The sequence below is a fragment of the Erigeron canadensis genome, chromosome 4 (assembly GCF_010389155.1).
Source record: "Erigeron canadensis isolate Cc75 chromosome 4, C_canadensis_v1, whole genome shotgun sequence".
NCBI lineage: Eukaryota > Viridiplantae > Streptophyta > Magnoliopsida > Asterales > Asteraceae > Erigeron > Erigeron canadensis.
In genome coordinates, this window is record NC_057764.1 from 41455091 (window position 1) to 41468620 (window position 13530).

Consider the following 13530-nt stretch of genomic DNA (forward strand, 5'->3'; position numbering starts at 1 on the left):
AAAAGAATTAAAAAAGTTTATGACTTTGTATTCGGTTTCCCCAAATAAATAATAAAATACAAAGGGGGGATTGTAGCAGGCAACAAAATTTGGGGTTTTTGGTTTTGTGGAAATGAAGGGAAGATTCTGGTCGAGGAAAGTGTGCGAAGCGATCTCTCTGTTTATTGCTTTCTATTTTAGTATTCTCTGCATTGGTTTTGTTGGACAAACAAACTATACATGAAAATATTTGTAAGATTTGTCCCTTAGGTTTAGTTAGTTTCTTGAGTCACCCTTTTTTAGTTAAGTAACATGATGTTCAAGTTATTATATAGAAAGGTTAAGTATAGGGGTGATCAAAATACGGGCCAACCCGACTGTTTAACCGGCCCGAAAAAAACCAATCCCGACCCAACCCGTTAAGTATATGGTTCGGTCCACGAGCCTATAATTTATGAAATATCGGGTTGTGGCTAGGCCGGGCTAACCTGCCAACCCGGCCAACATTGACATTACATTGTTATATGACTCATGTAGACTCACGTAAATATCTATTATATATTATAATAATATTTTTACTAGTATTTTTATATATGTATTTCAGTTTTTGATTTGGTTTTCAATTCCATCCAACAAAGTTTTTTTTATGTAAAATCATGTTAATAATGTAATTAGGAATTCTCACATAATTTTTTTATATTATTGTTAATAGTTAAAGCACAGACAAAACGAGAACCATAATGAGATATTGTATTGTAGTCAAACCATTATTACGAAAACCATAACAACACTTAAAAAACCATGAAATATATTGTTGTTCTCTGGGTTACGGGTTGACCCGTAAAAAACCCAAGCCCGCATGCTAACCCGGACAGGACCGACCCAATAAATCATGAGCCGGTCCTCGGTCCACATATTTCGTATTTTTCGGGTCATGGGTCCGGCCGGGTTGAGGCTGGGTTGAGCCGAGTTGAGCCCATGATCACCCCTAATTGAGTATGTGATTTACAGGTATAGATATAAGCAATTTGATTTTGATGGAGCTTTGTCCCATGACTTTTTCTGAAAACCTTTCTCATCACAATATGCTTAGATAAGGAAGGTTCAAACTTGTAATCTTTTATAGCAATATTGCATGTTACTCAAAATGTGGGGCATCCGTTTTAGACTGTTTCTTATATTATCTAATCTGTGATTGTAGAGGCATCCGTGGTTTGGACTGTTTCTTATACTATCTAATATGTGATTGTAGAGTTCATTTTATGGTTTAATGAAGTTTAGAAATCAACATAGGCTTTCCATTTTTACTTTTTTAGAACTACTAAAGTAAATTACTAGTTACACTACTTTCTTATACATAATTACTTTTACAATAATAACTGCCGCTACTGCCATCAATACACCGTCGTCGCTACTAACATCGTCGTCGCATTATGCGAGTATATGTATAGTTTAAATAAACAGTGTTGATAGGTTAAATATTATACACAAAAACAATGGTTCAACTTGCTACTTATTAAAGAGATAAAGTCATCAGTAAGATTGCGGTACTCTTTCTAACAATAAATGAGACGAGTATTTTGTAAAGTTAGATTTTAGTTTTACTAGTAACATCTTGATTTTTAAATTAAAATTATCAAATTCAAAAATCATAATTACATTTTACTAATAATTTTAATTAAATGGTTAAAATTATCGACGATATAATGAAACTGATATTAACTTTAAGAGACCTCAATGACCAAATAGAATCGTCCAAACTTTGTACCAATTATTATATTTAACGTCAATTACACACATTAATAATAAATTGGCTTAACAACCAAGTTGATTGGCATTTCGCAAAGGTCAATTCATCATGATTTATCATAATAGTTTTATTTAATTATATTAAATGAAAAATATTAATTTTATGTTTTTTTTTCAGATAAGTTACCTTCATAATGTTTTTCTTAGACAACCTGGTTTAAAAAAAAAAAAAAATTAAGTAAACTTTAAGCCAAAGTGTTCATCAATCATCATAGAGACTTAAACTCAGTTCACTGTTTTTCGTAATTATTTTTTCTTCTTGATATGTTTTTTCAATGATTTTTCATAATCTTGAATCATATAATTGAAAACGAAAGTTATACTTTTTGGAAATATTATTTTGTTGATGTTTTGTACCGACTTGGTAACTCATTCATATTATCAGGACTCTAAAATGAAATTCCACAAAGGTGACTACTACTGCCGAAGGAAGCGTGTTACCGACTCACTTTTGTGGGCCCTCGCATTTTGCTGGACTTCTTTCTACTTGCCGGACAAACATTCAATAATTTACTTCGATGTCTCGATACAAATATATTAATTTTTTCTGAATGTATACATAATTTTCTCTATAAGATACTTAATAGTTTTTAGAAACATTCAAAATTTGATATGGTGTATTGCAAAAAAACAATTATTCGACTTTAGACTTCTTGATATGAGATATAAGATACTCAATAACGCTTAACCAAAAATACAATTAGTTAAATGAGCTAAAAGCCATTCTTTCATTTTGTTTAATTCATTATTAAGAAATTGTTGATAGAGTAACTATATATATTTTAATAGAGTAACAATACTCTTATGCATATGTAGAAAAGCTTTAAGAAATTGACAATACCCAAAAAGCCTATTAGTTAATTATATTTTATTAATTCTATTAATTGTTATATCATTTATATCAAACATAGATATAGCTTAAAATAGGTGAGCTCAAAATATTAGCTAAGAAAAGGTAAATACTATAAACTTGTATTTTATAGGGCTTCAAACAGAGATCTTGTTTTTAGGCCTCGTAAGACCTTAAGACGGTACAAACAAAATAAGACAAACATGTGTTACTTCTATACACATATGAACCATTTCTAAATATTCACTTCTATATAGCCTTAACATAGATTTTAATGTTCTCGTTTTAACGGCAAACAATACAGCTACAATATATATCCAAAATAATCTTAAACTATCTCGATTGCCAAAGATTGATTGAACCTTGATCTTTTACACTAAGAGATAGACCTCTACCACCCCACCAAAGTGGTGATGGCAAAAAAAAAAAGATATATGATATACATTAGATAGGAGGAACTCGAAAGAGCAACACAAAGTCCAGCTATGGGTATTTTGGTCATTACAAATTACAAAAAATGCCAAGAGGTCATGAATGTATGTGAAATTATTGTCCAAATGCATAGCACGAATGAACCTACATACGAAAACAATGCTCGAAAACAATGCTTAAAAACAAAACATAATGTCCCGAACAATACAAATTACTCGCGTTCTAAAACAACATCCATTTTGAGAGAATTCTTTAACCAATTTTTACTACTCCGTATAACATATAATAACCATTTTAAATCAACCAAACTTGAATCACCAAAATAATCATTTGACCGATAAAAGAAAAGAAAATAAATGGATGAGAAATGACAAAGGCCTAATTCATGAGCCCTGAAAACATGTCGATGACAAGTAGCATAATTAAAATATGATGAATCGATCCATCTATCATTTCTTTGAAGAGTAAGTAATTATAAGACTCGTTATCAATACATCAATAAAAAAATGACAAAACTTTCTTCTTTTGTGGTGTGGTTATAATAATAGGTTTTAGACCCACAGGATATCTAGAGTTAATGCAAAAAAATAAAAAGGAAATGATACATGAATATTTATTTTATTTTAATATGCTTAGAATCATTAAGATCCCTGCTATATTTGCAAACAAATTGTACGGTTGTCCCGTTGGCTGATGCAACGTAACATCAAGTAGATGTTGACCTGAGTTGTCATCATGCCAAGTTGCCAACTTATCTGGTCGATTAATCATATGATTTTAGTTTTATTAGCATTATATAGATACTTGCAATGTACTTTAACTTCTATCTCAAACATCAGTAGATATCTGGTATTTTTGATTATAGGAATAATCCTACATATATAATACTATAATAAACAACAAATAATTAACTTTGTTGAGCATGGAAAAAGAACATAAGCAATTACTGGGACCGATGTTCATTTAGAAAGTTAAAAGAGACGTATGATCATAAATTCAACATTCTTTTTTCCACCAAGAAAGCTACATACATGGAGAAAATATATGTTGAAAGATCCCAGGTAGTAGATGAAAATAAGGGAGGGTACTTGAGGCGAGTGCCTAAAATGAACCAATGAACCGCAAATATAAAATCATATTTTCTTTAACCTGTGAAATACCATACTGAATTGATTGTGTAGATCTCATTGTCAAAAAAAATTGATGAAGCTTTTACTGAACTATTGACATTTGTAGCATATGAAATGGTTGTCGGTGTCACAATAAGCCTGCTTCAAAGAGATTTCTCCTTCTTAGGGTTTCATCTACCAGTTTGAAAGTCTTCTTCACAAGTTTCTGGTCAAGAGCAGTGGTTCTGTAGATCTTAAAAACACGGTCCTGGTGATCACATGTCACGTTTTGATAGTACAACTCTTCAAATTTTTTCTTCACAAACCTGAAACATATAAATCTACTATAAATGCAAATAACATCTTAGAGTAGGTGGCAATAATATAAAACATAGCCTAAAACGTAAGCAAATCGAAGGGTCGAAATTGGCTCATTGTCCATTCTTTTAACGCAAAACAACCTGTTAAATTGTTTCATACTAATATTTACTTTATCATTATATGATTGCAACAATAATATTCTCAAATCACAACAAATGCATTAAATATTTATAAAAACAAGTGAACAAAACTGTTCACTACAAAAATAAAACCCATTACTTGAACACGTTTGACCTTTGGCCCGACCCGCCCTTTGAGCCACCTCTGCGACAAAAAAGATATATACTTACTCGTATGCGTGCTCAACTTCTTGCTTTCCTGTTGAAACCGGTTGATAATCTTTGAACCACTCACATACATTCAGGGGCACCTATACGATCAACTCTATACATTTAGACTAAAAAAACAGATAGTTTATTGATTATAAAACTCCAAACCATTACTTACTTTTGAAACCTTTTTCTCGAAAATGTCAAACTTGTTTAGAAACAGCATGAAGGATGTTTTCTGCAGAGGCCACAACATATAACTATATAAGCAGTCATAATCAGATAACTATACAAGTCTTCTTACATATTCCCATTGATTCAGATGTTTAGGCTTTGACGAGATGAATATCTTGACATACAAATTTATGAGATATAATATGTACGCATAAGTATTAATGGACCCAAGTTAATGAATGCTGCATGATGATTTATAACCTCAAAACATTTTTGCTTTAGGACCCATTCAAAGAGTTCTTTCGTCTCCATAATTCGATTCTTGTTTTCATCTTCATATAAGGTTTGATCGTACCTGTAAATGAGTAAAAAAGGTAAGTTAATCGGTTTATGTTTAGAGATGTGAATATCCACCATATAAGATATCTGGTCAAACAATCTTACTCGCTAATAGCAGCACAAAATATGATGGCTGTAACACCTTCGAATAGATGAATCCACTTCCTTCTCTCATTTCTCTGGCCTCCAACATCAAAAAGTCTATACACTTCACCACTTTTCTTGTTCTCCCCAACAGGGCTGCAACCATCCATATTCGTAATACATAAATAGTGGATTTACCAAATGCAATCAATAAGATGAACTGAGATACTACACATAGATAGAACTGCCAAGTTATGCCACCATTGATGGAATGATGGCTTAGTCATCCACTAGTTCCATGTACTGTGTTAAGTTGTGATGCAAGTCATTGAAATTCTATGTACTTGGAAAGATTGTTTCCATGATATCTCATAGCTGAAACTCTAAAGCGATTAGCAATAAGATATAGAACAAAAGAAAAAGCTATCTGACATATGTAAAAAGAGAAGGGCATTAAATGACTCAACAGGGAAGAAACATTAGCTGTTTCAGAAGTGAAAGTGTGAAACGAATACAAACTTTGGCGTAGCTTCACGGATTTGATAGTTTAAAGATCATAAAAACTATCCAAAAGAACACAACAAAAACCAAAATTCAATAATAGGGATCCCCGTGTGACGGATGATTATGATGAAAGGGTGGTACTGGGTAAGCATGACTAATGATTTCAATACATACGAATCATGACCGAGCTAAATGGATCATAATCTGACCATGGCCCAAATAGATGGTCGCTGATCCTTTTCAATCCATTCATTTTTAGATAGATAACCGCTCCACCCATCCCTTCACAAGTCAAAACTACTCGCCACGTCAAAACCAATACCCACTCCACATCCCTTGCATCACAAAACACCACTGACCCTCCCCTCACCTCTGTTTTTAACAGATACCTTTAAATTGTGATAGAATTGTTACTAGATTCGATTTCAGAAACCGTAATAAGTTCCTACAAATTGTCATGCTTGAATTTTTATCCAAAGACAAGTCATCCGATTTGCATTATCAAACTCTACATGTAAAACATGAGTCAGTTGACAATTTGTCGTCATAAGATCCACTCAACTACTCAAGTAGCCATGTTGTAAAATCTAGTTGTGATATAATGAAAAACATACTGCATAAAAATTGGCACTATGCAATCAAACTAGCAAGACAACAAAAAGGTTTTCATATTTTATAAAAAAGTTTACAAGATTTAATGTTACAAAACAAGGTACCCTTTTAAAGTGAACTATTTTTATAATTCAAATGGATCAACACAAGTATTGATCTGCCTAAATATCCATTGGATCCCTTCTTAAATCAAAGATTTAATATAAATCAAGACCAAACACATTGACAAGCCTAGCTTATATTGGAACAAAACATAGAGTCTCCCTCATTTTGGCTTAATTCATATTTTCACAAATTACAACTTCACTCTTACTAGTACATTTGAATAAAATAGGACTATCTTAAAACTAAGAATAATGATGATGTGACCACCAGGAAATAAGAATAATGATGATGTGACGCACAGAATTTAAAGGAGAGAAACTATGACACATTATATTAGTAAAAATACGAAATGAGCTCGACATGATAGACTAAACGAAACTCTAGATAACCATTGGTCCGTATCTAGATATATAACACCAAGCTTTGTCTCGACAAAAATTTAATACCTATCAGTTTTGGCCCATATATTTTGCATTTTGTGGGTCTTACTTTCTTGATATGAGAAATGCTTAAGAGTTAAGATATGATTGTGGGGTCCATGTACTTAAAGTGAATAGACCATAAAGATGAGGCCCATATAATGTTTGAACGTGGAACAGTGGGAAGGGTATACGCATTAAGCTAATGAATCTACTAATTCAAAATTAATTACAATTAGATAGTAAGAAACATAGCACTTCCCCCAGATTATACCTGAACTGGATTTCTACAACCCCAGTTGTACGAACACGGGCATGGAGAACATCCTCCTGCTCATGGAAAACGTATTCACAGTTAAAAGAATATCAAATGATAAGATCTCCTATATTAAGAAAATTTCAACATTTGCACCCTACATAATACAAATAGAGAAGTTATATATCAGTTTAAGGGTGAAAAGGACAACTGGATGACGAATGGGTGATAACGATATGTCCTCACCGTTTCCCTAATCTAGGCTCACCCTATATACAGACTATGCAACTATCACAGAAAATTGCAAGAGTATTTATTTATTTCCTTTTACAAATTTATCAGATTTTGAGTCCGCTACTCAAGTCAAATACCAATAATGATATAAAACCAATTTCAACTATCTACAGTTAATAAAACTTCTTTCATATAACTAGTTTGCTTAATAACTAAGAGGATGACTCCATGATAGAGTGGGCATACACAACATGTGTTTATGTTACTTATGTTCTTATTTAACAATGATAAAGAGAGAATGCAAAACGGATTTTGAAATTAGATACCTTTGTGGGAATATAATTCGAATCAGACAATCTCTGCAAGTTTTCCATGAAATAATCAGCACAATCGGGAACTTGGAGCTCATTCCCACGAATATATGTTTCCTGCATTAAATAGACACAGTATATTACGTGACATGAGCCATTATGAGTATTTGATTATTCATAAACCGTTAAAATTCCCAAATGTAGAAATACCTGTATGGCTGGATCTCTCCAAATGTTTAAGATGTCCTGAACAAGCTCTTCAGTAAGGCGGGGATAATCCAACCTGCCACCGATTTCTGATAATTTCTCTCCAATTTCCTAGTACATGCAATATTTAGATCTAAAATCATTCAACTTCCAAATGAAAGATCGATTGAAACTAATGAAACGAACAAGTTTTTGTCTGCTTTTTTTAATCAAGTGATGAGCTCATGCTACCTTATTATCAGTCGATAAAGAGTACTTTGATGAACCTCCTTCACTTAGAGCTAACTCCTTTGCCCCGTCATGTAATATCTATTGAAACATGATAAAATCTACAGTCAAGCCAACAATCCTAAGATCTCTACCATTAAAAAAAATTCTGGTATTTAGGCGTGTTTTGGGTTTCTTTAAAAGTTTAAAATTTTCCAATTGGGGCGAAACAAAGGAAAATAACCTAAACACACCCTTTCAAGTATTGCATACTTTTATTGTCTGATAGACATTTGCATGAATGACCGAGGTGTAGCTCTGGAGCTCTCTCTCATCAAAGCCAGTTTGAAATAGTAGTTTTATCTGCACAAGTAATCACATTGCCCATTTTCAGAAATACAGATCAATAATTGGTAACATCTAGTCACAGATTCGCACAATGATGCTACCTGTTTGAAGATAGTGGACTTCCCAGACTCTCCAGCACCTAAGCAATATTAATTACAATGTGCTCATGAGATGATTAAAAGAAAGAAGTCTAATATATTACTGTTAAATGCGTTATATACCAAGTAACAAAAGTTTCTGAATATGTTTCTCTGCCTTTGTTTCTTGCTCGATCCGGCGTTCTATTTCTGCAGCCTGAAAGTATAGCATGAGAGTCAAATCGAAGGATATGTTAGGAACCCATGATTACAGAATGAAAGTGCAAACTGAGATATTACATGTGTAGACACATTACCTGAACATCTTCTTCTGTATTAGCTTGACCACCACGTTTGTGTCTACTGCAGAGTAAGCCCATGTTCTGAGCGACAGTATATAACATGGAATTTTATACCGACCAACGTTCAAGATACATTTTAATCAGGAGTCTTATGGTATAGTAGGCTTTTCGAATACTTATCTCACCTGAAATCCATGTCCCAAGATCAACGGATTAAGTAAAGTTCAATTTCAGCAATATCTCATGCTATGCTTAACGGTTATTTATTTTACTATGCAAGTAAATAAAAGGGAATTTTGATACTCATAAAGGAATGATATAGCATATATAGACACCAATTGCACGCATTATCCTAAACGGAGCCACTGAACATTGAGAAACCCACAAATTTCAACAAACTCCATAATGCGTTTGTTGCTTAATCTCTTTGGCACGATTTTATATTGTTAACGACCAAGTTAAATTCAAGATTTAAGGAGAGCAAAGATCAACCTATGAGCCACATTCATCGATTTAATATAAATTATGCAACTTTACATCATTTTGCTTCTTTATTGTGATTGTTGTACCTGGAACGCTAGGCTAAATGACTTTGGTAAATAAGGTATTAACAAGAAGAAAGTTCCTAAAATGTATCCATACATCACATATGACCATATGTGCATGACCATTATTATGTCGGACACAAGCAACACATGGTGATAAGATGTGACCAAATTATGTCTCGAGTCCTTACCTTTTAGATTAATTAAGTTACACACTTTTTTATTAGAAATTCATCGTTTACAATTAACATAAACATTCAAACTTTCCAACCATAAGCAATCCACCATATGAAGACATGTAACAATAACTTTATAAAGTTTTCCTAAAACATAAATATTGCAATAATTTCCAACCTTATGGACTACTTTTCCTTGATATAATCAAATTAAATAATAAAAATTAATTACTTTAGTCTCAATAAATGAAAATAAACCTACAGTATAGACACAAAAAGGAAAAAGTAAATACCTTCCTTTTATCAAATCAGTTATATTACCAGTTAAGTAAAAAACTAAACCTTAAAAATAGAAAAAACTAACTAAAAACAGGCATAAACACAATTACATATAGCCACACTCATACAGTAACTATTTACACACAAATATATGCATATATATATTGGAATTTAACAATGCAGCAAAAAAATAATCATATAACTTATATACATTCAAATGCAATAATTATTACAGTGACAATTTACTTTTAATTAATAATAATGAATTGAGAGCTGTGTAGTTCAATTAATAAATAAAGATACAGAAATGTAAGCAGAGTATATATAGATATAATACATAGATATAGAGAGATTGTATGTATAGATGCTAACCGAGATGTGTGTGTTTGTGTGTTCACGGTGGTGATCTGTTTTTGAGAGAAAAGAAAAGAAAGAAAGTTGAATTGAAAGTCTCAAAGTGAAGTGGAGTTTGTTTTTTAGTTTTATTTATGCAACCATGGTTAGGTTTAAATTTTTTACTGTTAAAATAAAAAATTAAAAAAAAAAAAAGTGAAATCACACAAAAGTCCAAATGCTTCGATGAGATGATAAAGTTGGACTCCTCCATTTTGACTAATTAGATTTTTTAGGCCGGGGAGGGAATTAGTACCGGGCTGGTACCGGTTGGCACACCGCACCGACCCCCGGTATCAGTTGGGTGGGGAACGAATTGGGCACAGTGGTGTCGGTATTGGTGCCTCTTATTCGACCGTTAGCATGTTAAAAAAAAAAGGGATCCACATCAACGGTCACACGTCTCTCTCTCTTTCTCTTCTCTTTCTTCTTTTCTGTTTCATTTTCTTCTTCTTTTTCTTCGTTCCAGAGAACCTCCATTTTTTTTTATTTCCTTTCAAACAACACAAAACACACACATACATATATCATATCTACATATATAATTTATCAAACAACAATCATGAACCCTTTTTTCAACAATCTTATATTTTCAGAACACGGCCCAACACCCCCCAAATTTGGTGTTTTAATTTGTTGTTTTATTTAATATTGTATTAGTTTTAAATTATTAAATAAAATGTTTTACTTTTAAAAAGAAATAAAAATTAAATTAAATAGAAAAGGGTGGGGAGGGAAGGGGTGACGAGGTGCTCCTAGCATTAGGGGAGGGAAGAGGAGGAGAAGAAAAATTGGGGAAGGGAGGGGAGGAGTGGGGAAGCCCTCCCCCCAGCCTTAGAGGTGTTATTTTCTTCCTTAATTATAGTTATATTTGTAAAAATAAAATATAAATTTTTTACAAGCTAAACAAAAGTTTAAGATTTGTTAAATATAGATCATGGGATTATAAGGCCGGTCCTTATAGTCTATTCCATCCCGTGTCCGACGCCGTCCGACGCTTAAGGGTAGAAGACGTTATTAGCACCACTGCGTCAGAGGTGGCATTCGGGTGGTTACTTCCAAATTCAGACGCACGTTTTTGCCTGTTTGTGAGTCCCAAATTTGATTAATCGGCATTTAAACAAAAAAAAAAACCTTTGAAAAAAAAAGGGTTATATATGCAGCGGTGTGTACTGTGTGTAGTGGTGTATCAGACAAGAAAGATATACAGTATATATCATATACATTAATAATGAAAATTTTCATTTTAACCCCCCACCTTTATTTAGTTTACAAAATAATGCTTATAAACTTTTATACTCTTAGTTTTAGGATGTAATGTTTTTTTTTTTAAAAAAAGTATTGTAATGTCTGTGTTTAAATAAAATGTGTTTTAATTATAATAAAATGTGTTTGTTTAGTTTTGTGAAAAAAAAATAATATAATAATGGATGAATAGTGTTAAAAGTGGGGGTTATAAGGATGGACGTGTCTTGTTGTGTCTGAAATAGAGAAACTGATGAATAGTATTAGACGTGTATTAAAAGCAGTTCCTTATAAGGAGAGACCTAATGGATTTATATAGATCTATGTTTACTTTTTTTTTTTTCTTATAAACTTTACAGGTTAACAATTATATAATCCTAAATTAATAAATTGAAAAAAAAAACTATAGAACGGAATGATAATATAAATGGATTAATTAGATGATGTGACACTTGTTTAATATACATCTTGTAAATGCGTAAGCAAAATTCTATGTTGTTTTGACTCATAGACCTCCTAAAAATCATGCTTATCGTAAAAAGAATAACCTTTTAAACAATCAGTATTGGATAAGAACATAGAAGTAATGTGAGTTGCATGTCATATTCATGTACTTCCAAACAATTTTTAAAAGTTTATAATAAAATAAATTATTTATTTCTAATTTTATTATGTATTAAACAAACAAAATAAAAATGTTACATGTTTTCCAAATACCCTAGATTGTTCTCTCCGTAATACGGCGCAATGGTGGTAAAAGTAGTGAGATGAGTGACTAGGAATGGTGGTAATGTGGCGGTGGGTCGAAGATATTGTAATTATTTTAAGGAATGAGAGTATTTAAGTATTAAGTATCATAGATAATAAAAAGAATAATATAGGTATTTTAGAAGGTTGAGCAAAATTAGTAAATAGATGTGAGGGATGAAATAGGTACAGTATATCAAAATCTTTTTTTAAAAAAAAGAAATAGACAAATGCTTTATAATAATAATAGTGTATTATATTATTAGAAAAATCCAAATGTTAACATGTAAAAATTGAACACTTCACAATTTTGCACATAACCTTTTTTATGTGATTTAGATCATTTCGAAATGCACTTAATACTTATCAAAGATAGTCATGTATTGTCAATGGGGTTGGTGACCCATTGGTAAGGTTTTTGACCTTGAGAAAATCTACTTGGGTTCGAGTCTCACTTCTTACATTTGTGAGGTGGATTAATTGAGAGTTTTTCGAGAGTTCTGGTTTCTAAACATACGTGTAATTTATTAGTAGGAGTATAATAGAATGTCTTTAAAAAAAATTATATTCAATGTATTTAGTAATTCACAAAATTCTTAAAAAGATATTATAAGAGGGGACCTCATGAAAATGTTTTAACAAGATATTGTAAAAGGACTTAACCATTTTTCTAGACAAGATTTTTGTTGCGGTGTGTACGGATAATTTGGTCAAATGTTTTGAAAAAGTGTGTGTGCAACCATATCATTCATATAATGATATAAATTCAGAAAGACAAAATACAAGTCAAAGGAAACAAATACAATTTAAAAACAATATCCTGTTGGTCACCTTCCACATAAATTCCATTTTGTATAGAATATTCAATAAACGTCTTATTCATTGTAATTTTTAATTTCTGGTTTTGTACCTTCATGCAAATAGGATAATACTAGTACTTTTATAGTTTTGTTTATTTTTAACCCTAGATTTCTTGTCTTAAAGATATAAAACATGATACGAGATGTACAAGATTCCGAATGTGACAATGCTTCATTGTTTCTTTCGGCTCTTCATGTGTGGACGAGACCAAACAAAAATGCACAGAGATTATTGATAAAATGATTTTAATTGTTTTAACTTTTTTGATGTAACAAA

General features: G+C 31.8%; 1 protein-coding gene across 2 annotated transcripts; it reads right to left on the reverse strand.

The window, feature by feature from the left end:
* Positions 1–4032: 4032 nt before the first annotated feature.
* On the reverse strand, positions 4033–10433 carry LOC122595477 (guanine nucleotide-binding protein alpha-1 subunit). Of its 2 annotated transcripts, none has more exons than XM_043767843.1 (14): positions 10381–10433; positions 9024–9193; positions 8851–8923; positions 8731–8768; positions 8555–8644; positions 8306–8383; positions 8078–8185; positions 7883–7984; positions 7341–7396; positions 5448–5582; positions 5265–5358; positions 5008–5067; positions 4851–4930; positions 4033–4505 (listed from the first exon to the last, which is right to left on the reverse strand). In XM_043767843.1, the coding sequence occupies exons 2-14, from the start codon at positions 9108–9110 to the stop codon at positions 4328–4330; spliced, it is 1179 nt and encodes a 392-aa protein (XP_043623778.1). In that variant the 5' UTR covers positions 9111–9193; positions 10381–10433; the 3' UTR covers positions 4033–4327. The 2 variants fall into 2 exon arrangements, with proteins under 2 accessions (XP_043623778.1, XP_043623779.1); XM_043767844.1 differs by lacking the exon at positions 10381–10433 and adding an exon at positions 10346–10360.
* Positions 10434–13530: the final 3097 nt, after the last annotated feature.

Excerpts from the sequence above, each read along its gene's own strand:
- LOC122595477 (XM_043767843.1), bottom strand. The coding sequence starts at position 9,110 with ATGTTATATACTGTCGCTCAGAACATGGGCTTACTCTGCAGTAGACAC. Across the intron at positions 8,924-9,023 it reads ATACAGAAGAAGATGTTCAG|GCTGCAGAAATAGAACGCCG; the intron begins GTAATGTGTCTA and ends CTATACTTTCAG. Across the intron at positions 4,931-5,007 it reads TCGAGAAAAAGGTTTCAAAA|GTGCCCCTGAATGTATGTGA; the intron begins GTAAGTAATGGT and ends TTGATCGTATAG.